The sequence below is a fragment of the Carassius gibelio genome, chromosome B11 (assembly GCF_023724105.1).
Source record: "Carassius gibelio isolate Cgi1373 ecotype wild population from Czech Republic chromosome B11, carGib1.2-hapl.c, whole genome shotgun sequence".
Taxonomy (NCBI): domain Eukaryota; kingdom Metazoa; phylum Chordata; class Actinopteri; order Cypriniformes; family Cyprinidae; genus Carassius; species Carassius gibelio.
In genome coordinates this window covers 5,310,586-5,337,173 of record NC_068406.1, presented here as the reverse complement: position 1 = coordinate 5,337,173, position 26,588 = coordinate 5,310,586, and the positions used below count along the sequence as shown (strand labels likewise).

General features: G+C 40.2%; 1 protein-coding gene across 9 annotated transcripts in view; it reads right to left on the bottom strand.

The window, feature by feature from the left end:
* Positions 1-6,515: 6,515 nt before the first annotated feature.
* The window catches only part of atp2b2 (ATPase plasma membrane Ca2+ transporting 2), a 134,268-nt gene continuing 114,195 nt past the window's right edge, over positions 6,516-26,588 (bottom strand). For 5 of the 9 annotated variants that reach the window (XM_052568923.1, XM_052568926.1, XM_052568929.1 and 2 more), the window contains 6 exons: positions 26,386-26,577; positions 24,681-24,894; positions 24,234-24,445; positions 19,485-19,592; positions 18,602-18,784; positions 6,516-10,254 (listed from right to left, as the gene is read on the bottom strand). In XM_052568923.1, coding sequence (XP_052424883.1) covers positions 9,946-10,254; positions 18,602-18,784; positions 19,485-19,592; positions 24,234-24,445; positions 24,681-24,894; positions 26,386-26,577 — 1,218 coding nt within the window. In that variant the 3' untranslated portion in view covers positions 6,516-9,945. Of the gene's footprint in view, positions 10,255-12,190; positions 12,240-16,932; positions 17,105-18,601; positions 18,785-19,484; positions 19,593-24,233; positions 24,446-24,680; positions 24,895-26,385; positions 26,578-26,588 lie in introns of all 9 variants that reach the window. The other 4 variants (XM_052568928.1, XM_052568931.1, XM_052568930.1 and 1 more) reach the window with 3 other exon arrangements.

The following is a 26,588-nucleotide window of genomic DNA, read 5'->3' as shown; positions in this document are numbered from 1 at the left end:
AATAACCTCTAAAGCTATTTTAAAGGCTTTAACAAGTTTCGTGTCCATTTTTGGCATTCCAGAAACCATTCAGTCTGATCAGGGCTCAAATTTTATGTCCCGAAACTTTTCTAATGTCATGCGACAACTTAAAATTAAACATAATATATCAAGTGCTTATCACCCTCAAAGTCAAGGATGTTTGGAAAGATTCCATCAGACTCTTAAGTCACTTTTGAGGTCTTATTGTGTCGAACTTTACTGTGACTGGGAGGAAGGACTTTCTAGGATGTTGCTTGCTATACCTGAGGTTGTACAGGAGAACATAGGTTTTAGCCCTAATGAGTTGGTGTTTGGACACACTGTTAGGGGCCCTATTGCTGTCTTGGCGGATGAGTGGATGAATTTTGACCCTCCTGAGAATGTTTTATGTGTAAGTAGTTTCCGTTATCGACTCCACGAAGCCAGAGCTATTGCTCTACAAAAGTTAGCCAAGTCTCAGGGAAAGATGCAGAGGTTGTTTGATTGCAAAGTCAAGTCCGGACATTTTCAAATGGGTGATCAAGTGCTCGCATTGTTGCCTGTTTTGACTACTTCTTTTCAGGCTAGGTTTGCTGGACCTTATAGGATTGTGAGGTGTTTCCCGAATAACAACTATTTGTTAAATACACCTGATCGTCGAAAGAAAATACAGGTGTGTCATGTTAATTTACTAAAATTTTATGTGACTCCTGTTCCTTCACTGTCTGTTAATGTTGTGACAGCTACTTAAACTGCAGATCCAAGTGTTTCAGAAACATCTGTAGAGATGGATGACAATCTAGAAGAGATTAAAGGTCCTTCTCGGGGAGAAGTAGAAGTACGGTTGAATAATTCTGAAGTTCTTGTTAACTTGGTTTACCATTTGTCTCACCTGTCTCAGTTAGAGAAGGCTGATATAATTGAGCTGGTAATCTTGTTTCACTCTCTCTTTTCTGATGTTCCTACTCGAACTTCTGTTGTTGAGCATGATATTAATGTTGGTACTGCTCAGCCAGTGAAATAACATTCATATTGTGTCAACCCTATAAAAAGGGAGTACATTCAGAGAGAGGTGGATTATTTACTAGATAATAACTTGGCGGAACCCAGTTTTAGTTCTTGGAGCTCCCCATGTATTTTAGTGAGTAAACCTGATAAGTCATATCATTTTTGCACCGATTACAGGAAGCTCAATTCTCTGACAAAACCTGATTGTTACCCTCTACCGAGAATCGATGACTGTGTGGACCATGTTGGCTCTGCGCAATTCGTTAGCAAATTTGACCTTTTAAAAGGTTATTGGCAAGTGCCTTTGACATCTCATGCTAGAGAACTATCTGCTTTTGTTACACGTGATAGGTTCCTGCAATACACTGTTATGCCTTTTGGGGTCCGACATGCTCCCGCTACATTTCAGCGTTTGATAAATCATGTGTTGTCTGGGATGACCGGTTGAGAGGCTTACCTGGACGATGTTGTTCTGTACGGTTCTTCTTGGTCTGAACATCTTGATCAAATTAGAGAGCTCTTTGTTCATCTAGCCAAAGCCAATTTAACTGTCAACCTTTCCAAGTGCGACTTTGGAAAGGCCACTGTGACATACTTGGGAAAGGTGGTTGGCAGTGGGTGTGTGAAGCCAATTCGTGCAAACGTAATTACTGTCTGTAGTTTTCCCAAACTGGATACCCGTCGTAAGTTACAACGATTTCTTGGGATGGTGGGTTACTAGTTGTAGTTGATTTGTTAAGCCCTAAGAAACCCTTTCAATGGTCAGATCAGTGTCACTGTTACTTTGAGAATGGCAATTATTTATTGGCAAATGCTCCGGTGTTGGCTTCTCCTAATTTTGCGAAGCATTTTCTACTTGCAGTTGATGCCAGTGCTTATGGTGCTGCCGCTGTTCTCTTACAGGAAGATTTTAATGGAATCGAACATCCAGTCAGCTATAAAAAAAAATCCATTGACTTTCTTAGATTGAATGCACGGTAAGAATCAAAGAATAATGAGATGGAGCCTTATTCTTCAACCCTTCCATTTCTTCAACATCATTGCTGATGCTCTTTAATGTATGTAAGCTGTCCCAGTAGTGTCTGGTATCTTTTCTTCTCTCTCTTTCTTTCTCTTCTATTTCTTTCTGATGTCCTAGGGCCCAGGATTTCAGGAGCGAAATGGAGTGAGATTTATGTACATTCAGGAGTATTTGTACATTCACATTTAAATGATCATTTTGCATTTTCTTTTTTTCTGTTGGTTCCTTAGAGAACCTCCTTTTGGAGTGAGAGGTGTGACGATCCTGAGTCTTCTGATTCTATTGGTCCAAGTCATGAGAGCTTCTGATTGGTTTTCCTCATGCTAATTGATAATTAGCTAGAGTATATAAGAGTGCTGTGCCTTATTTAGGACAGGCACTCTCTGGGGAAGCTGTCCTCATTAGTGGCTCCTTGTGTTTTCTTGCACATGCAGCATCAAGATCTTGTTTTCCCTTACCCCTAGACTTAGGCTTATAATTATTGGTTGTGATATGTTTAATTCAATAAAGCATCTTTTTGATTCAAACGTTTCTGCTTGATCCCTCTTTTGTGTTGCGGCTTGGTACGAGCTGGTCGTAACAATGTCTGTGTAACATTAAGCAGAAGTATTTCAAATGAGTTAAACCTGTATCCTGTTTTCTAGGTAACATTGAGAATCAATCCAGAATCTCTCTAAACCCTTTAGATTCCCAGCTCCATGTTGGTGCTTCTCCTCTTCAGTTCACTCCTCTCATTTTCTGTAGGGTTCAGGTCAGAGGACTGCAATTGCCATAGCAGAAGTTTGATTTTATGCCCCATTTTTGTGTTGTTTTTGAGGTTTTTGTTTGGATTATTGTACGGTTGGAAGATCCAAACATGGCCCATTATAAGATTTCAGACAGAGTCAGTCACTTAATGATTTTGCTCTGTTGGTATTTGATAGAATCAAAGATGCCATTTGTCTGAACAAGATGTCCAGGACCTCCAGCAGAAATATAGGCCCACGACATAAAAAATACTGCAGTATATTACATTGTACACATGGGGTACTTTTTTATCTCTGTATTCACCAAACCCATCTTGAGTGTTTGCTGCTAAAAAGCTCATTTTTAGTTTCATCTCACCATAGAAGCCAGTCCCATTTGAAGTTCCATTCATGTCTGATAACTGAATATGCTGGAGTTTGTTTTTGGATGAGCTAGGATAATTTTTTTTGAAACCCTCCCAAACAACATGTGGTGATGTAGGTACGGTTTGACCATTTTTTTAAGGTTTTCTGACCCCGAGACTCAACTAATCTCTGCAGTTCTCCAGCTGTGGTCTTCTGAGACTCTTTAGCCACTCAACTCTCCTCCTCACCATGCATTAGTACGATATAGACACACGTCCTCTTCCAGGCAGTTCGTAACATTTTATGTTGATTATTAATTCTTAATTATTACGGAGCCCAACACATGACATGCCGAAAAAATTAGTAGGCAAAATTGTGTGCATGATTTACTTATTCGTTCCTTCAGTGTACTAAAACGTGCACACGATTACTCTTGCGTTCCCTCGATTTATAAATTGTGTGCACAATTGACTAATTAGTAAATTGTAGTAATAGTAAATCGAGAGAACGCTGTAGTTATCATGAGCACATTTTATTACATTGAGGGAACGAATTAGTAAATAGTGCGCACAATTTATTTATTTTTTCTTACATGTCATCTGCAGGGCTCCGTAAATGATTGCCCTGGTGGAAATGCAAATATTCACTGCTCTAGCTCTTTTCTTAAAGCCACTTCACTAATTTGTGAAGCTCAATTATCTTTTTCTGCACATCAGAAATATATTCGTTGGTTTTTCTCATTGTGATGGATGATTAAGGTAATTTGGGCTTTGTTTTGCCTCCTCTTTATATTTCTGTGAAACAGGAAGCCATAAACACCCTGGAGTGATATTTCCCCCCATTTTAAATTCTTAATATAAAATGGAAGTTTCAATTTGTGTGATTTCTTTTTGAAGATCAAAAGGATTAATAATACAGATTAATTTTCACAGCCTCCTTTGATCATATTTACTAAGGTTGACGAGATTTTTGCCCATGACTGTATATATATATATAAAATGTGTAGCAATCCCAGTTAAAAGAGGGACTAAAATGCTGCTCATATATGTGAAAAAGTTCACATAGTTGTAATTAAAACTATAGTATATAGTAACGTGTGAGGGTCCTGTCCTAACAGTCATGTTTGCTCTGTCTTTGTTTAACATGTTTTGTTTGTCTTGTGTCTGAGCACATGGTTCTGTCTTTTTCTTTATGTTGGCCATGTGCTCCTTTTGTTCTGCCCCCTTGTTTCCCTTTTCCACGACCCCTTGTTTAGTCCTGGTCTTGCTCTTATTTACTTGATTGTGTCCACCTGTTCCTCATGTGTTCCTCTTGTATTGTCTAGTCCTTTGTAGTGATACAAAAAAGTCAGATTCATTTCCATGGACCCATTTTTTTCGTACAGATTGGCTCATTGAATCAGTTCAAAAAGCTGATTAATCAGTTCCTGACATCATCATTAAACAGAAACAATGTCTCAGTCCAATGTTGTATCAATGAAAAATTCAAGTAAGTTATTTGTGTCAATACATATTGAAACATTCAAAAACTGACTGACTAATATTGACTAGCCTGCGACTTGGATAAGATTCCTAAAGGTTTCACACCTACAGCACATATTCCAGATATTGATGCACAAACATGGATATGTTCTACGTGTCTACAGTATAAAGAATGAATAAACCAGGGTTCCCCAAGACACTGATTAGCTTGCTCAGGTGTGTTTGATTAGGGTTAGAGCTAAACTCTGCAGGAAAGTGGGCCAGATTTGAGGATCCTTGGAATAAACCATTATAAACTCCTTGATTTGGATTTAACAACGTTAAATATAATATGCATGCACAATAAATTATTTACATCACTCGAGAGAAAGGATTTAATTAAATGTAAATTATTAACAGTTACAATAAGCATATTTCCAATACGCATCCCAGGCTTGCACAGCATCATTAACTCACTAACAGGATCTTCGGTAACCTCTGCAAACTTCGACAGTTGGTTTATTTTGTTGTTGGTCTTGCCACTTCCTCTGCTACTATTCTACCAGTCGATGTCTAAGGCTGGTGTTCCCTAGCTGTCTCTCTGTTAACTGTGTTCCTGCCGTTAAATCACCTGCACAACTTACTACCCTCTTGTATCTCTCTGTTTTGTAATAAACCTTCGTCACTTACTCCGCGATTGGGTGCTTCTTCCAGATCCCTAACAGTAATGCTTGGGTCTATAACAGGGTTGACAAAATACCAGAACATTAGGCAGAAAACTAGCTTTTTTTCCCTTTATTTATTATTATTATTTTAAGTAGATTACATTTATTTATTTATTTATTTATTTTTAACTATAATATAATTATTTGCAATTTTTCCATGTGGTAAAGGCACTGATTTCGTGGAATGAAGGATCCCACGAGAGGATCACCTGAGATAAGGAGGAGAAGTGGTTTGGAGAATGAATGGATATAATATTGCTTTTGTTCAGAACTGCTTTTGTACTGAATTCAGAAATGTTTATCAACATTATTGCATTGCAATCTTATTGAGGTGGGGTTGACAAAACATTGTGGTTAGGCTTAAGATAAGCAGCCGTCACAGAGTTATTATACATAGTTTAAAACTTAATTATCTAATTTTTCTTTAGTTTATGTGCTTAAATAATTTAAACTGAAACTGACCTAAAATCAGTAAAAACTATAGACAAATTTAAAATACGGGTAATACTAATAATACATATTAAGAACCAATAAAATTACAAAAGCCCACAACAAAATTACTGAAGCTTTAACTAAAATTAAAATGAAAGCAGAACATTTAACAATAAAAACAAGTTTAGTTATATTTAGTTATATTTATGATTCTGAAATAAAACTGGCATTGATTTGATTAATTAATTTGATTATTCAGATCAAGTGTCTGTATGGCAAATGCTCTTCAGTAATTGAACTCTTCTTTATTTATTTATTTATTTATTTATTTATTTATTTATTTATTTATTTATTTATTTATTTATGTTTTTAAGATGTATCCTGAAACATAGGAACTTTAGTCCCAAAATTTATACATGTTGTATATGTTGGTTTAATATTAGGTTAGTGCATTTATAAAGTGTAATAAGATGTACTTTTAAGAGTGACTTAACTGAATATGATAACAAATATAATTATAATAGAGCCCAAACAAAAACTACTCAAACTAACTACTGTACAACTAATCACAGCGGCTCCGTATACAGCCACACTTGATATCATGGAGAAATCCCAGTGAATTAAAGCAGACAGACTAAAGATCTTACTTTAGCTTTAACTTTCATGTACTATAATGGTGCTGCAGCTCTGAAATGTCTGCACCAAACCCAGCACATAAAAGCATATGGTACAGATAAAAGATCACACACACGCGCGCACACTGCTCACGGGACACGGGTTCATGCTTCTCTGGGAATTTATTAAGTGCTTGTTTTTTTGTCATTTTTTCTTTCATTTCATTTGTATCACTTGCGCTCCTGTCTGGAATCGTGGTATGGACAGTGAAGCAACAAGAGTCAGTTCATATTCTCAGGCTAGAAAATCATTTACATCACAATTGTTTTGCCGTTGTTGTTTTACTGACTTGTTGACCACAAACATTCCAGCAACACACTCTAGGGTAGATGAGAAACAATCAGAAAGCTTGACTTTTTGCATAGTATTAAATGAACAAAGACATTGAGTTTGTTTATTTACAATTATTGTATAGATTATAAAATTCATAAAAACAAGATGGATGAACACTTTTCATTTGCCCATAAATTGCTAGTGCGCCAAAAGTACCTGTGGCGTCGTATGCTCTTTGTTCCACAAAACGCATGCTGCTAAGTACAGTACATAGAAGCTGATGTATTGCAAGAAATATTATTATTCAATATTATTTAGAATGCTGCCATCCTTCCATTTTATTAGTTAAGCATTTTAAACTGCATCCGTTATTAGGCCCTTCAACACAAGGGCACAGAACTAAAATGAATTCAACTGAAGTGGCCAGTCATACTGTAAAAGATCTCTTCTGGAGTCATGCAGTCCACGCACATTTCAGAGAAACTCCCCTGCGATGCCTTTCTATGTGTCAGAGGTGATTCTTTTGGTCAGTGTACAGAATGACTGTGAATGAGGCTTTGACATGTGTTAAAGGGATAGTTCACCCATCAGCCGATCAATTGAAAAGATCAGTTTGTTCATCATTAGCTCTCTCTCACACACCAAGGAGAGCTACGGAGGAGGTCATGACTTTCTGTAGGTAATTCCTTTATTCTAATCTACTTCTGTTGTTTCATATGTCTTTAAAGGAGACATATTATGCCCATTTTTTTAATTTGTAATATAAGTCTCAGTTGTCCCCAAAATGTGTCTGTGAAGTTTCAATTCAAATTACCAAACAGATCATTTATTAGATAATTTGAAAATGCCTATTTTGAGAGGAAGCTGTTTTTTTTTTTTGTGCCTGTCTCTTTAAATGCAAAATAGCTGCTCCACCCCGCCCCCTTTTTCAGTATAGGGCTACGCCATTACAGCCAGTACCTGCTAAATAACATCTGTTTGGGTTCTGATTATCTATTTATTGCACTGAAATCATGCATTTTAAACCATATTAGTTTAAACTTCAGATAAAGAGTTTTCTGAGTGCACACAGACAGAAAGTGGCTTTTACAGCATGTGATTACTAAACTAAGTTCTCATTCACACACGAGTTTATGTTAAAAACACACGAGTTACAAAAAGAGTTGGTTGTGTCCGTGAAGGTAAACAGCTGGGAAATAAATTGCTTGTTTATTTTAGGTCTGTGTGGCAGTAGCAATATACAGTAAATAAATCAATAAATCCACTGCTCTGTCTCCTCTGAGGCTGGGACTCTATACAGTGTTCTGTGCTCGTCTGTGCAGCCAAAGACAGAACAGTTAGTGTGTTTTGCTCAAACTTTCCCAATGGCATTAAAAGATGTACACTGTTGTCGTTTGCAAAAATGATAGTGTCAAATAGCGAGATAGCATATATATTTCTCTCGTTGAGTATGCCTGAGCTAACAGTTAAAGCTTATGCACCTTATCTCGATGAGTAAAATTGTCAACAACTTTTCAATTTAAGAACGATGGAGAAAAATGAGTTGCATATTAAGTGTATGACATCATGCCTTTCAAATTCCAAAGAATATCGATGAATAACATGGGTGACTTCATAAGTGTGCCTTCCAACAGACCCCCATTTGTCCTTTCACTTCTAGAGTACAATAAATAGTTAACGACTAGTGAATACTGTTGAGATGCTAGAGTATATTTACTGACTGCAGGAAGACAAGCTTGATTTGAACACAGAAGCACATCTAAATTTACACCACAGAAATTCATTCATATCCTGATAGTGCAGAAAAGGATTATAAATTTATATATAGATATATAGATATATTTTTTGTTGTTGTTGTTGGTTTGGGTTTTTCTTTTTTTTTTTCTTTTTTTTAAGAAAAGAGGCAAAAGCAACATTCCTTATTTTTGTATCGTTACATGACATAATTCAGTTGTTCAAAGTGTCGTCAGCTCAGCAGCTGGGTCCATTTCCTTTAACCAAAAGAAATATACAAATTAAATGTCAAAAAGAAGAATCAACACAATAAATCACAATATTTGAACACAATTTTGATTTCCATACAGAGATGCCAAATATAACTTAGTTTACATGTTTCCAACATAAAACCCATCGCAGCTTCTTATGGTCACACAGAACTGAAACTATTTTATGTTAAATAGTATGTACTTCTAAAGAAGATATTTAAATCCAACCTGATATATCTGCTCACATTTGAGGCCGACCACAAGTTCATCGCCAAAACCTTCGAAGCTAGCCAAACCGATTGTATATTTTCGGGGTGCTCAGAGCAATCGATCCCGACACTTGTTTAATACTTCGATGCCACGTGAATGATATATCCCACTATATTATGGTTTCTTTTGTTATCTTCTAAAAATATCTACATTATTTGACAAAATAGCAGGCAAGTCCAGCGCACAATTGGAAATAATACATCTAAAGTCGAATATTACAGGAGTACTGAACAACGTGAGCTGTTCCAACTATGTCTGCCGTGTGGTTTTGAACCCTACAAAGAAGTTTTAAACCCTACAAAGAAACCAGGACATATCTACAGGTTTGTAAACAAATTACATTCTCTTTAGGACATAAATAAGTTAAAGTAGTTATTGAAGCAGAACAAGGCAACATGCCAACAAATAAAGTTAAACTCTGTAAATATATATTTATAATATGTCTATAAATATATATGTACGCTTAATAAATTCTAATTTCCATGGGATCTCTTTTTCCAACAGGTGCAAATCTATTGTGCAAGTTCGGAGTCCTGCAACCTGGATACACCTTAATCAATAACCAAATAAATCTATACAATTAGATACATGCCACACACAATACTCACAGATCAGTGAATCAGAGAAGCTGTCTTAAATTAGCAGTCCACCGCACATCCCATCAAATCAAATCAAAACCGTTTAAATAAAAATGAAGGTTTCCAAATAAAAACCTGGGTAATGTACATTCATGCAGGAGCAACGATAATAGCTGAAATCGATTTAAATTACTCATTATAGTCTGTTGTTTCCTCAGGATGTGGGAGCGTTGCGCTTGCGCTCTTGTATTGTTTCTCGAGACGCTCCGCGATCGTCCGAGTCAGTCGTCATTCATGCGTTCGATAAAAGAATGTGACGCGACCACACATACAGTCAACAGTACACGATCCATGTTCGTGTGCACTCCGGAGCGCTTTTAAATGTAGAGTCCAAGATGATTTTTGAGCGGTCTCCCACATGAGGTGGCTAAAGTGATGTTTCCAGACTATGAAGCGGGCTCCCGGGACTGGAGGAAGCTGCAGATTTACTCGTGTCAGTCGTCAGGTTTATGCCGCTGTCGATGGCGTTGTTGTTCTTGTTGGGAGATGAGGGCTGACTGGAGTTCTTTCTGGCTGCCTCGTCATCAAGGTCGGTGTCGTCAATGAGAGGAATGTGAGGTGTGGAGTCCTCTATTCTAAACTCTGGATGAGTCATGAAATTGTGGATGGAGGTTCTGGATTCAGGTTTTTCCAAGCCTTCGTAGAGGGAGCTACGAAATGCGTTCACAACACGTATCTGCGAGGAAAGAGATCGTTGTCAAAGGCTTGGAAAGTGAGCTCGGAAGACCCCCCCAGGGGCACAGTGACAACAGGAGGAGGGAAAGCCCATGGACCCACCAAAAACATTTGGAATGCATCCCTAATTAACTTATTCTACCGTGCACAGTTTAAGGATTGCATCAAAAAGAACATAACTTAAACTCATGGTAAAATAAAAAAACAGGAAAGGAAAACATAGGCAATGCTCTTATGTCCCGTACAGTACACAATACAGAATATGGTCCAAAGTGTTGTATACCTAGAGACAAGCATTGTTAATTCAACAAAAATGGAACAAAAGGAGAGATAAAAAAAAAAAATCCAAAATATCATGCAAGTTGAACACATCCCGTGGAAAGTTTGGTAAAAGGAGTAGATTAAATATTGAGATCCAGGATGAGTTTCAAGGTAAACCCAAAGTCAAAGGCAAATAAAAGAGAAGTTGTCTACAAACATTTAGATACATGATGACAGGGACAGGAAAGCCTATGCTTCGAGAGCATAGAGTCACAACACGATGATGGAAGCGAACCAAAAGCTTGACAAGCCAACACAACCACTACACACAACATGCAGCTCGGGACAACACCATGTAGAGATGAACACAGGCACACAGACTGTGGAATAAGAAAAGAGACGAGAACAAACACAAGTCTGTTCTTTCAACAACTCCATGCGTCTCTGTGTAAACACTCAAGTATAGGCCGAAGAGTTTTGGTCAGATTCATGGAACTACACTAAAAAATAGGAGAATAACTTAATGAGTTGTTACTGTGTGGAACTGAGACTTCCTAGAAATATTTTACTGTGCTAGTTGGGAGTAGCAAATATTTTGCTTCAAAGGTTACAATTACGAACAAGCAATTACAAAAATCTAGGCAAACTTTTTTTGATAGACCTGGTTTTGAGGGACTCCTAGTTGAGGGGTCTTTTATATTCTAAAGTAAATGTTAAAATAACATGGCTTGCCAAATGATATGTTCGAATAATGTGTTCTTCTGGCATGCCAAATAAATTAATGTGTGGAAAAAATATCCTCTCCCTTGTACCCTTCTCTCTGTTCTCTGTGCTAAATCCTAGCAACAATAATTGCACTTGGCTGGTCTAAGCTTATAGTAAAACGAACCCTATGTGTCTATACTGTTGGTTACTAGAGAACGCTCCTACTCAAACTGTATACCTGCATCTATGAACTGCCCCACCTGAAAGTTAGTAACTTGCAGACTTTGCCAATGCCCGTGTAAACCTCTCTTGAAGGAAGATGCAAAAGTAAAGGTTAGGAGCTCATTAGGGTTTCTAACAGAGCCTCTATCATACCACCAACTACTGACCTGTTGAACATAAAATTATCAATATCAGTGAACTACCTCCAATGACCATTAAACTTGATTCTTACCTTGTGTTCTGGTAGCAAATAGCACACTTTCAACCTAGCTAAGAGCAAACTTACAAAGCCAACACAAACAGGTCTGAATGACAGATGAAAACAAATGTCAGAAGGAACCACATAGATGAAGACTGGCCTAAGGTTTATTGAGATTCTGCAGCTCTCAGTATCATACGACCAACAGAGTAAAATCATGAGACATAATGGGTCGCTGTGGGCCTCGGATCTACATCACACAGACGACAAATAAGACAAGACTATGGGGAGGAATCGCCACACTCTTCACACGTCTCCATTGCTGTGTGGAGAGAAAAAAAAAAAGGAAAAAGGGAAGAAAACAGCCTCCCGTGACCAATAGAGTAACTTTAACAATGCAGCCTAGAGCATTTCGAAGAACATGTCAGGCTACAGCTGAGTGGAGTATGGTACCGTTGGCAATACTTGAATGTTTACCCAGCCTGGTGAGTTTGTTGGTGGAATATTAGTTCACATCAATTTTGCGACGGACAATGGAGGGACTCACAACCTGAAATTCACTTCGTAGACTGCACCCTTAGTCCAGGGCTCTTAGCACTCTGGGGAAAACAAACACATGGTACATTGAAACACATGTTCTTCTTAGAAGTGGGTTAAAGATGATCTGATAAACAGTGACATGAAGAGTAAGAGGAAATCAGAAGCAAAGCAGATTTTCAGGGATGCCCTTTGACAATACACTAATTGTCTATGTCTAAAGATAAGAAATTGTTTGGAGCGCTCCGGTGTAATGCCAAACCTCTGTTGGACCCAATGGGTCAAGCCTGACCTTTTGACTTTGAAAGGCCTTTGACTTTTTTGAGTCAGTCATCTGAGCCGTTATTGCCATGTGACTGATAGGAGTATAGTTATAGAGTATAGGACTACAAATTAAATAAAAAATTATCATCCTTGGTTGAAATGGAGGTTTTGGTCACGTTCAACATTACATCAGCGACTGACAAATTGAGATCTTGCCTGAGAACCCAATCAGATTTGAGTCTTAACAAAACAAGCCAATGAATGTTAAGATGATCTTTGCATCACGCACCTTGCCCCGCAGCACAGCTATATAAGGAGAACTTGAGCAATCGCACATTCAGCTTTTCTCTTCACAGCGAGCGTTTCTCACGATTCTGCTCTGCAATCATCATTCGAGTGTGTAAGCAACAAACCAGATGAAAGCTCTCTAGAGAACATTGGTGTGATGGCACGTCAGCAGTGGTCACTACTGAAAGAGCTTTTCTCTGCATTGTGCATGCTACAGGCTTATCAATCAGTCCTGCCGTACAGCAACCATTCCCCTGGGTGCTTCAGTGCTAAAAGAGCTTTTTCCTTAAAAGAGCTAGCAGGCAGTGAGCATCATTTTGAAGACGTCTCTCTGTCTGTGCATTTCTGGATGATTGGTTTCTGAGGGGGACAGTGCGATGTGGCAATAGCCTTGGCCCACCTTAATTCTCCTATCTCACAAGGTGGCATTTTCAGCGCCACTGTTGAGGACTGTGCCCAGCAGCTCTTCACAGTTCAGAAGCAAGCCAAAGCTATCAAGAGCATGCCTCAATGTGCTACCAGCTGTTAGGGGCTACCCCTCAGCCTGCTCATCGCCAAATGCTCCACAAGCCAAGCTCAACCATGATATCAAGCCCCCCGGAGGTAGACGGTGCCACCCATCTCAGCCACTGTTAAATCCTCCAAACAGTGGGCAAAACCACTCCTGAGATGGGTGACCCAGAGATGGAGGGAGCTGCTCTTCCCCCGGAGGAGGGCTTTAACTTTTTAAGTAAAATTTCTGTTCCACCACAGGCTTATGGCCAGTGCAGTAAGAATAAGTTTTCTCTATCTCTGAGTCGCAAGAGAACAAGGATGGCAGTGTGTGATGCTAGGCCTTGCCACTCTCATCCCCTTCTTTTTTCGCCAGCGGGCGGCAAGGCCTCAGCTATGCAATTTAATTCACCAGGCGTCCCCCCAGGCCTGAGCTCTTGGCATAAGGGCAGATATTGTTTTCCTACTGGCGAAGGATGCGATACAGCTGGCCCCTCCAGCCGATGCTGAATACACTGTTTCACAGAACGTACTTCTTTCTACCCAAGTAAGGAGGTGGGTTGCAGCTAATCTGGACATGCATTTCTTAAACTGGGCTCTCCATAAGCTCCCATTCAAGAAGTTAACGCAGGAACACATTTTCCAATGCATTAGTCCTCATGATTGGCTTGCAACGATTGATCTGAATGACATGTACTCGATTCTCCACTTTGCATTCGAGGGACACGCATTGCAGTACAAGGTCCTCACCTTCGAGCTATCCCTTTCGCCTTGTGTCTTCATCAAGGTCTTGGAGGCAGCCCTTGTCCCTTAGATGGAAAGAGTAATTCATTCTCAAATACCTTGATGACTGGCTCATACTCGTCCAGTCTCGAGCACAGTTGTGTGAACACAGGGATGTGGTACTCTGCCACCTCAGCCGGTTGGGGCTTTGGGTCAACTGGGTAAAGAGCAAACTCTCCCCCGTGCAGAGGATATTTTTTCTCAGTATTGAATTGGACTCGGTCAATCTAAGCCTCTCAGTGGAGGATACCTGGAGTCATTTCAGTGCAAAAGTCCCACTGAAACAGTTTCAGACGCTCCTGAGGCATATGGCATCCGCTGCTGTTGTCACACCACTCGGACTGCTTCATATGAGACCGATTCAGCATTGGCTTCATGACCAAGTCTAGACATGGGTATGGCAACAAGGCACTCACTGGGGCTCAGTCACCCCATCCTGTTGCCAGAACTTCAGACCTTGCCTTTCTTTGGCTGGGAGTTCCCCTAGTGCAAGTGTCCAGGCATGTTGTTGTCTCAACAGATGCCTCTACCTTAGGTTGGGGGGCCATGTGCAAAGAGCATGCAGCATCAGGCACCTGGACAGGGCATCGTCTGCAGTGGCACATCAATTGCCTCAAGTTGCCTCAGTATGACTTGCTCTGGGCCACTTCAGATTGCTCTTAAATGACAAGCCATACTGGTCCAGATGGACAATACTTTGACCTTTGTGTACATCAACCACCAGGGTGGTCTACACTCCCATAGCATGCCGCAACCTGCCTGCCATCTCTGTCTTTGAAATTCAGAAGCATCTGAGGTCGCTTCGTGCTGTTCACATCCCAGGTGAGCTCAATCGTGTAGCAGACGAGCTCTCACGCTGGCCTGCCCTTCCGAGAGAATGGTGACTTCACCCTGAAACAGTCCAGATGATCTGGAGATGCTGTTCGGACGCTCAGGTAGACCTGTTTTCCTATCCGGAAATGTCCTCTTGCCTCTGGGCCTACACAAGTATGCGTCTCCCCCAGTGAGCCCTCTCACACAGACATTGTGCAGGGTCAGAGAGGACGAGGAGCAGGTCCTCTTAATAGTGCCATTCTGGCCCAGTTGGACTTGGTTCCCAGAACTGATGCTCCTCGCAACAGCCCCTCCTTGGTGTATTCCTCTGAGGAGGGATCACAGAAGCACACCATCTTGGCTCCTCAGTGAAAAACTGAATGTGCGACTGCACGCACTCACCTTATATACCCTCACTGCAGGGCAAGATGCAGGATGCAAAGCTCGCACACCAGCATTCATTGGCTTATTTTGTTAACACTCAAATGTGATTGGGCTCTAAGGCGAGATCCTAATTTGTCAGTCACTGATGTAAAGTCTCCATTCCCTCCTTCAGGGAACGAGGGTTACATATGTAACCGAGATGTTATCATCCCTTAACTGAACCCTGAGCACAAATCCTTGTGAAAATCCCCCCCAAAAACAAAAATTATATTCTGTTTTCTTTTTGTTTATTATATAATAAAAAAAAAACCTTGCTATTTGTACTGCATTAAGCTAACTGGGACTTGTTATAGCCCTTTCGTATCATTGTTCTTCTGTTGATTTTGATTGCTTCCATTGTCCTCATTTGTAAGTCGCTTTGGATAAAAGTATCTGCTAAATGACTACATTTAAATCCGGCCAGAGTGTGCAGAGGTTCTTTAAAACTCACAATTAACATAATGAAATGTCTTCATACTTCATAATTGTCCAATGACCTGTAAACTCAGAACTACTGTAATTAAAAGGTTCCAACAAATGATCTTTATCAAAAGATTGTACATCTGAATCTGGGAATTCTATGGCATTTTATTACTAGTCATAATGTGGTATGTACCTTGTTTTTCATTTACTTTGTAAGAGTATAGCGAGGTGAATTTGTGTGATTAAAGGGGACATCTACTGAAGGTGTAGTAACCATGTTTTTTTGGCATATTTATTACCATTTGTATCATGTCACACTGCTCATAAAATCAAAACCGCTTGATAACTGAGACTGTTTAGGTTTTTGGGGAGTAAGAAAAGAGGAGTGAATGGATTTTTATCATTGTAGGTTAGTTGTGTCCACACACTTCTAAGAAATATTTGTATGCAAATACAACATAAAAGTGAATTTTGCATCCGATGTCCCCTTTAAGAATTCTGTTGTCAATAACAAGGCTCTACATGGATCCATTTTGCTGTTGCCATAGAAACAAATCATTTCTGACTCAGAGAATAAGAACAGCTCTGAGTAGCTGTTGTCTCGTAATTATGCTAACCCTCACATATGATTAATGCATCATTATACTGTATTTGCAAAAGACTTCAGAACATAGCTTCTTTTTAGAATTTTTGCAGCAGAGCTGCTTCCCTGTGATGCCTTTTTCATGATGTTTACTGTTCAGTGTTCAGTCTGAAATGTAATACATTGCACGTTGTACTTTGATGAATTACATGGATATAGTGCTTAGGTATCTTAAATTTTGCAATTTTCCAGCTCCAGACTTGTGATACCCCTGTTGAAAAATAAATAATAATAATATATATATATATATATATATATATATATATATATATATATATATATATATATATGTATATGCTTGTTAGGTATGTTTTGAAGCATGGCAGCTGGTTTACTCTCGATTAAGCTGGTCCATAGTTGGCCATGAGCTGGTTTAAGCTGGACATGTGCTGGTCCTGAGAAACTAGCTCATGCTCAGGACCAGTTTAAGCCATCTCTATCCAGCAGCGATGCTTCAAAACATACATATCCAGCAGGGGCATAACTGTTTTAAAATGAGTTTGAATCTCTTTGAATCCAGTGTCGTTGTTTGTTTTTTTTTTGTTTTTGTTTTTTATGATTGGCCCACTTCAGGTCTGGTGTCAAAGGGCATCCCTGATAAACACCCAAAGAAGAGTGTCACTCACGCCCAGAGGGAGCAGCAACAGTGCTGGTAGGAGAGGAAAGAGCATTGCACAAGGACACGTGACTAGGACTAGAAACATTGGTTACATCCTGATTTTGACTGGTGGTGGAGGATTGGCGTCTCAGAGCCCCCTGAAAGGAAGTCCCGCTCTTGAACGTGTTCACTACCTCGATCTGCAGGAAGGGGGAGAGAAATACATGGAGCAATGCTTCATCACATGGACATGATTTAGAAGACTTCGACAGGCCCTCATCACACATTAAACACTTCATCTGAAATTAGCACTGAGGCTTTGATGGCTTTAGAAAGGTCCTCCTCCCTGCTGTTGCAGCTTTGACAGCAGTCATGATGAATGCCCAGAGACCCTCGAGAGCCTTGTGGCAGGACTGCATCATTATGCCTAGAAGAGTACTGTTATCATATCAAATGACAAACAACAGGCCATAGCAATTCACCGTAAATGATCTGCATGCCACTACCAAAACTCTGTCGTATACTGCGTATTATACAACAGTTAGTGCTGCTCCTCTAATCTGATTGGACAGACGGCATTCCGGGAGTGCAGATATTTAGAATATGTTCCAGATAAAAGTATGTGAGTGGAGCTATGTGATTTTGCCTGGACCGAGAAGCAGAGGAGTGGAAGTAAAGATCCAAAAGTCTTTGAGCAGGTAGGGCCATTCTCTGTCCCCTCATATATACTAATCAGCCTTGATGATATTCAGAACAACAATGTGCTTGTGATATTGCTAAAGGACATGATTTCAGACTGGAGTGTAATATTATTGCAGGAATGGTGTAAGAATAATATGAGTGGGGGAGGGCCAGTGTAACTCAGTGAGTAGTTCTAACTTTTTTTTTTAAAGTGTAGACAATGGTTAGACACTAACCATAGTAAGGCTTTATTTGGAATAGAGTGATGTGGAATTATACTGGTAATTCTTCTTCCTACTATTTGTTAAAAGTAGCATTCTAATAGTCATTATGCAACAATAAATGTTTCATAAAGACACATGAAGCATTCGAAATGAATGCTTTATTACCATTTGAGTGACTAAGAAAATATATTATACATTACTTCCAGTTCACACTAGAAACCACACTAGTACTGTATTGTCAGGTCAAGCACTTTACAGCATTCTGCACATCGCACATTTTGGAAAATGTAAGTATTTTATCTATTTCATGACTACATGTTCAACGTTACCAGTGTAGGCACGGTTTTAAAAATGCAATTAATATATGTTGTTCCTAAAATGTGCAGCACCCAGAATCATACTCAAGGTTTATTTTGAGGTTTTCATTGTAATTTAGATCTAATTATGCAAAACACTATTCAATCAATGACTGTTTGGTTGGAATATAAAAGTGGTTTTCATGAAAGGTGAACTGACAACCCATGATTAATGCAGCAGTACTGAAGTCTTGCGATCAGTGCTGATGTTTGTGCCAGTAATGGCATTTGGCAGAGCCGAGCTGCAGTTCAACCTCCGCACTGTTCTAAATCTGGCCGTAGAACACATGCAGATGGTGAATCTTGAGTACATAATTGCAAACACAACTAATGTACCAGCAGAAGTATAGTTACTTCCCACAGATGCCATTCGCAGAATTCATGCTGAATATTTCATGTCATTCATAACTTCCCAAAGACTATCAGATGTTCTAACCTGAGTCTGGATTCTGTTGAGGCCTCTGAACCAGAGGATCTGCCCTCGCCGCAACTCTCTCTCAGCGTGATCGATCTCCTCCTGGTCCTCGTTCATCTCCTCCTCTGGCATTTCATCCTTCTTCGACAGCTGACCAGCACCTCTGAGGAACCTCAGCTTGCTGTTTGGGATTGTTGAGATAACCTGACCCAGAATAGGACACTCGTTTATGGATATTAGAACACTATAGCATGCAAAGCAGACTCATTTCAGAACTCCATCCTCACAGATCCAGATGAGGAACAAGCCCTGTGTATTGTTTGTATTGAGTTATGCTGGCAGATACTGTTGACAACTCAGATGGCAAAAAAGAACACTTACATGCCCCGGGAAAGCAACTACCAATGAGATTCATACTGTATAGTAGGATATATTACTCACAATTCCTTCATATAGACACTGACCAAACAGTCATGTTTCTATTTTTCATCCATGGAAATATGTAAATCTTTGAAGGCTATATTTTGACTGCAACCCTTTATGCGGTGTATTATGAAAATATTCCCAATGAAGTGATACTAAAATCAACTTCCTGTTCTTGGGAACTTGCTTTAGCAAAGCAATCTGTCAGCCTCTCAACAAAAGAGCATACTTACCAATGGTAAATTCCATGTATTTTAAAATTCTACAGTGATTAAAGGGATTCACCCAAAAATGAACATTCTGTCATTATTTATTCATTATTTTTGTGTTGTTTCTCCAACTTTTAGTTTTTTCAGTAGAACATAAAGAAGATATTTAAATGATTGTTTAACTGTTTTTTTTTTCCATACAACAAATATCAAGAGGGTATAAAACAACTCTAGACCTTTCTGACCTTAAGAATGAGAAATTGTTGCATTACCTGTCCCCAGACCAGTTCTCCCAACCCCAGGAACACACACCACATCCACTTATCCAGGTCCAGAGGAGAACAACTGAACGGTTTCCCTCCAAACTGAACAATCACGATCTGAAATGAAATGTCAAAATGGATACGTAAGGACCAATAGTTGTGCTGCACTATAGATGGGTGCATTACACCGTATTTATAACTACACTTCTTTCAAATCATACAGAACCTTTTAAAGATGACTGAATTATTACTGGGTCAAAGAACCAAAAATAAGTTAATAAATATAGGTCTGAACAAACTTGAAACTTAAAGGGATACTCCACCTTAAAATGAAAATTTAGTCATTAATCACTTACCCCCATGTCGGTCCAAATTCCTAAAAGCTCAGTTCATCTTCGGAACACAATTTAAGATATTTTGGATGAAAACCTGGAGGCCTGAGACTGTCCCATAGACTACCAAGTAAATAACAGTGTCAAGGTCCATAAAAGGAATGAAAAGTCGTCATCAGAATACTCCATCTGCCATCAGACGTGCAATCTGGGTTATATTTCATGAGGGCACACTCACATATGATTAGCTGAGGTATGGTATGCGTATTTGGCGTGCTGTCCGGGAAAATGGCCAGAACCTAGAGTACCCCCCTTCTCCGTCTATTTATAAAGTAAACTCAAAGTGAGGACATGGGGTGGAGGAGGGATGCTGATAAACCGTCAATGGATAGAGGTAAGTCAGCGATATTTATACTATGGTAGTGATTACTTGATTGTGGTAATACTTGATTAATTGATTGTGGTAATACTTAGGCTAAGTATCTGACACGCTCCTCCCGAATCTTGTTACTAGAACATCATTTCACAAGTTCACACTTACATATAATTAGCTGAGGTACGGTATGCGTATTTGGCGTGCTGTCCGAGGAAGGGCTCCGAGCTCGGGAATGGCCCGAACCTAGAGTACCCCCTAAAAAGCAGATGAATAAATGGACAGCCGCCAGATTAAGAACTCCCATTCCAAAAATAGCATTGAGTACTGGCGGGGACTGATTTATTTTTCTGAGAAGAGCCTACGTACTCCGGTGGGAGCGACCTAGGCTTTGGAAGGGTAGGCCCTACCGAATGCAGGTACTGGACTACGTGGTTAGGGGTGCCCGGTCAGTTGGGCTCGAGCCGATGCTCACCGGGAGCTCACAGCATTGGAATGGTGAGCCCTACCGGCCGATGAGGAGGAGCAGCATGGTTGTATAGCCTGAACGGGTGGACCCGAGTTGCCTTGCCTGGAATAGGTCACAGTGTCAGCGTACGGGCCCTACTTAATGATAAGTCTCTGCTATTCAGTGGGCGAAGGGCCTATGGCTGAACGAAAGGGCCCATGAAGCCTCCGACTGGCAAGTATAGAAACCTGACCGGGACAACTCTCTCCAGACGTCTGAAGGCAGCACACACATCAGATGGGTAAGCCCTTGCCAACCGTGGAATGGAAAAGAAAAGTTTGTCTGGCCAGGAGACTCTCACCAGACATCCAAAGGGAGCACACACATCGAATATGTAAGCCTCACTGACCATAGAAAAGGAAAAGGTAAGGTTGTCTAGCCAGGAGACTCCCACCAGATGACCGAAGGGAGCACACGCAAAAGATAAGGTTAAAGCTAGGAGGCTCTCACCGACGTCCGATAGGAGCTTAACTCCTGGCATCGAATGGGTAAGCCTCTATGGCTGAAAGACGGAAAAGGTTGTCCAGCCGGAAGGCTCTCACCTACGTCCGATAGGAGCTTAGCTACCAGCATCGAACGGGTAAGCCTCACAGCCGGAAGATGGAAAAGGTAAGGTTATCTAGCCGGGAGGCTCTCACCTACATCCGACGGGAGCCCCAACTCCTTGCATTGAATGGGTAAACTTCTCCGGGCGTAAGACGGAAAAGGTGATGTTGAGTATTCAAGCAGTTCTCACCGACATCCAAAGGGAGCTCGAGCTCCTGGCAACAGACAGGTAAGCCTTGCTGGCTGTAGAATACAAAAGGTAAGGTTGTCTGGCCAGGAGGCTCTCATCGGCATCAAATGGGACCTCAGGCTCCTGGCATCAAATGGGTAAGCTTCACTGACCATAGAATAGAAAAGGTAAGTTGCGAAGCTCTTGCCAGTGTTCAGTGGGAGATAATGCTTGCGGTATCGTTGGGTATATGTTTTTTTTTTTTTTTTTTTTTTTTATAAAGAGTCGTCAATGAATAGTGGTTCATCTACGGATTTTGCCTGAGAATTTCTGGAGCGTAGGTATGCTAGGATGGATTGGTAAGGCTGGGTTGGGGAGGGGAGATTGAACGTATATAAAATGACCTACTTGGCTTGGTCTGTCTTGCTTTGTTTGATTAAAAAAATGATTGTTTCATCATCAAATATGGTTAGGTCTGATACGGTAGGGTTGATTTTGGATTGAATTTTGAAGAGATTGTGAACTCCGAGAACCTGAGAAAACACGTTGTCGAGCATGTGAGCTATGCTGGGGGTTGATAATTTGTGCGGAGGGTGTAAATACATTTGTGAGGACTTAACGCTGTTGTGAAACTAAATGAAATAGGTGATAGAGAGTAGGAAAAAATCTGGGTACAGAATGTTATAAGTGAGATGGAATGCCTTTAAGCAACTCCACGCAGTCACGTATGACTGGAGGCTTCTGGGAGAAACTGCCTGGAGAATAGAGTCGAGCGATGGTTTCGAGAAGTGGTGCTTGCATTCAAATTCAATCGTATGAAGATATAGAATTTTCTGTCCTGTCAGTGTACCTCAAGTGCCATGAATTTGGATGCATGGGCATAGCTTAAAAGCTGAGGTAATGTCAACTTTTGCCAGCCAAGAGCTTAAGAATATATTTTTTTCCCTCTCAACTATAGGGGCAAGCTGAACAGGTTATTTCAGTGAATAGCTGAAACGTAATAAATAAAGGCAACATTTGAGGTCATGTTCAAGGACTTATGATTGCTGTAGCATGCCTGTCGTAAGGAATTGTGCAATAGGACGGAAAGGGCTCCTGCAGGAGCAGCTACTGCTGCGGCAGTAGGTAAAGGTGGAAAAGGTTCCTGCAGGAGCAGACACTGCTGCGGCAGTTGAGAAATATAGATAGAGGCTCCTGAGGGAGCAGACACTGCTGTGGCATTGGGGAGATACAGAAAAGGCTCCTTTGACAGTGGGGAAAAACAGATAGAGGCTCCTGTGGGAGCAGGCACTGCTGGGATGGCTGGAGTGAGGATGGGCTGTAATAGATGGATGGGGATGTTAAATAGTGTTGGCTATGGTAGATCACGAGTTTGAGTGAACGAGGATGGGCTTGCGTAAGAAGGGTTGGCTGATGAGGGTTCGGTGAGCTTCTTTGATATGGAATTGGTCTGACCGCTAATAGGTCTTGGTGCCCTCTGCATTCTGATAAAATCTGTGTGCCGATTTGCTGGCTACGGGGGGTGGGTGGTGGGGTGTTCGGAAGGATGGTTGGGGTATGGCGGAACATAAAGAAGTAAAGGGGAGCATGAAAGGAGGAGGAGAGATAGCTGATTGAGCCGCCTGCAGAGCTTGCTTCGGCTGCTGTAGTTGTTGGCTGCAGGAAAAGTAGAAGGGTTAGTAACATTTGATGGGTCAAGCTAAAATGCCTGGGTAGTCTACTGTGTTGCCAGCTTAGCAATTGGTTGCCTGATTTGACAATTCCTCAAGCCTTATCCGCATTAGTGCGTTCTTGTTGGAAAAACATCTTTTCCTCTAGTTTTGGCCTTCCGGACTTTTTAAACGGCCTTCAGAGCGGATAAATTTGGAATGCTGTCTTCACGTTGACTGGAAACAGGGGCTTTGAAAACGATGAAGCATGTTTAGTCTTGTAAAACATTGTACCAGTAGACATGATTATAGCAGTAACGTTTAATTGCATTTATGTGTTATTCACTTTCAAGCGGTTTCTAAAGATATTTAATTTGCATGCTTTTCGTAGGTTTGCTTCCAGCGCTCCAGGAGAGCCCGGTCTTGAGCAGGACAATTGTGGTGTCGAGAGAGGCGAGCTCGGGGCTTTGCACGGTCTATTGGCAACAACGTGTGGCTTGGCGATAAGAGCAGCTGTCGTGATAACGCTTAATAATGGTGCTCAGAGGCTGTGTTTGGCAGGGTTGGAGGGATCATGGGTCTGGCAAAAAGCAGCAGATCTGAAAAAATCCCCGGTATAGATCACTTCGATGGAAGGAAAATTGGGTCTGTGATAAGATGACAGACAGAGTGAACGGAATGCTGATAAACCGTCATTGGATAGAGGTAAATCAGCGATATTTATACTATGGTATTGATTACATGATTTTGGTCCACCTGTGTTGATTAGGCTAAGTATCAGACGTGCTCTTCCCGAATCTTGTTACTAGAACATCATGAAGAGACAACCAGTTTTTTTCCAGTTTTCATTCAAAATATCTTAAATTGTGTTACAAAGACAAACAGAGCTTTTACAGGTTTGGACCGACATGGGGGATATATATATATATATATATATATATATATATATATATATATATATATATATATATATATATTCAATAATGTAATGTAATTTGATATAATATTATTCTACTGTAGTAGATAAGAAGCAAATTAAATCAGAGAGTTGCATTTATATGTCTGTAAAATATATATGGAATGACGAAAACAGATCATTCTGTAAGCTGGCTTGTTATTGTCCCTCAAGTCCACATGTCATACTAACTAGAAACCCTGTTCAACATTTTCTTTTCTGGTACCTGAATGGCGAAAGTGCCCAGAACAATGGAGCAGAAGATGGGATTTCTGAAAATGCCATCAAACACATTCCTCTCTCCATGGATCTTGCGTGCGTTGATCTCGTTGAAGAGCTGCATCATGACGAAGGTGTTAAAGATGATTGTGTAGTGCTCAGAGGGAGGAGAATGCAGCGGTGCGTTCCTGCCACTGTCAATGTCAAAGATCTGCTCGCCTGGATCACAAACACAGCGTAAGACAGGACTGAAGATCCTACATGCTTTGGTAACACTTTATGTATAATGCATTATAAAAGTAGTTTTAATGTACTGTAAGTAAAGTGATACCGACGTTTCTTCAACTATTTGTGTAAAATTGTAAAAAAAAATAAAAAAGGCATTTACAAGTCATAAAAGCAAAAACGTATTTGCTTAGCATGCATCACAGATCTACAGTTTAAGGTAACTCACCCACAAACAGCAGTGTGAAGATGATGATGAGTTGGTACACGCCATGGCCCAGGATGTTCTTAGTCATGGTGCTGGAGATCAGGGGTTTGTTTCGGCCGTAGGGTTTCCTCATCAACAGAGACTCAGTGGGAGGTTCGGTGGCCAGAGCCAGAGATGCAAACGTGTCCATGATCAGGTTTACCCACAACATCTGCACTGCTTTCAGAGGAGAATCCTGGAGGAACATACAGTTCCTCATCACAACTCATGAGACCAATAAAACATAATGAACTGAGCTAGCATGGTCCTCGTGTATCAACATATTGGTAAGAAGACCCTGAAAGTCATTAACTCTCATTCATCTAACGCAGTCTGGATGTTCATTTCTCATGTCGGTAACTTCAGCCAGTCTAGCCTCTTTCTCTCAGAAGTGCTGCATCATTTATTAGGTCAGAGATCCTCTAGGAAATGAAACTATTCTATTTTGGATCACAGGGATGAACTCTTTGGCCTTGGCCTAGTAATCTAATATGGATTCTCTGCCATTTCCACATGTCTCTGCGTAGTCTAATTTGAGACTTCATAGCAGGTCGGATCTGTCATCTCATAAAAGACATCTACATTTACATTTAGTCACTAAACAGATGATTTTTCCAAAGCAACTTAAAACAAGGAATTAAATCCAATGAAAGAACAATAATAAGTGCTGTGACAAGTCTTGGTTAGCCTAACACAATACACAAGGATATATATAAATATAATGATTATTAAAAGAATAGAGAATGCTAGAGTAAGATGGTATTTTTTTCTAATTAAAAAAAGTGGAATAGAAATTGAATAGAGAGCAAAAGTGTTATAGAGCAAAGTGTTTTATATATAAATACTGTATACATGCACAGACAGGCATCTCGTTTATGGTAGCTGTGGTTTTAAATTAGTAATCAGTTTTGTGTATTTCATGAAGAAAATGTGAGTAGTTTGTACAAAACTAACAAAGATACAATGCTTGAGTGTTGTATGGTTGCCAGGGCGTTAGAAATAGGTTGCTAAGGTGTTCTGATCCCACCCTCAAATCTCTGTGATCTTCTGGTCTCTAGATATGGCTCTTTTAATATAACTCTATGGGGTCTTTCACCTGTTTTATCATCTGTCAGGTAAACACGTGAGATGCTTTGATGGATTATTCATGCAGGGTGGGTTATAACTGCAGTTCAAGAAGGGCTGCATTTTTAATAAATACAAAAATACAGTAATAGTGTGAAATATTATTAGAATGTAAATCAGCAGTTTTCTGGGTGAATCTGTGTTAAAGTGTAATGTATTTCTGTGATGCTCCGCTGTATTTTCAGCTTCATTCCTCCAGTCTTCAGTGTCACATGATCTTCAGAAATCAGAATAATATGATGATTTACTGCATTACACATATTTTAGTAGAATATGTGATACACGATTCTTTAAACAGAATAATACATTTTATAATAAAATAAACACTGAAACATTTTGTAATATCTTTAATCTCACGCTTTCGATAAAATGTAATGCATCCTTGAAAAAACACACATTTTACTGACCCCGAATGTTTGAACGTTTACACATGCTGAAGTTTATTACTCAAGTCTGCTCAAATCACTCATGACAGGTTTGAGCAATAATAATACTGATGCTTGCTTTAGCGGTGAATGCTCATTTAGTGTGAGCACCTGTGTGTGGACAGAGAGGCACGAACCTGTGTGATACAGGCTCCAGTAAAGGCAACGATCACAGCCACCACGTTAACGGTCAGCTGGAACTGAAGGAACTTGGAGATGCTGTCGTAGACGTTGCGTCCCCACATCACAGCCTTCACGATGCTGGAGAAGTTATCATCCGTCAGAATGATGTCAGACGCCTCTTTGGCCACATCTGTCCCTGCGATTCCCTGTCAAGACA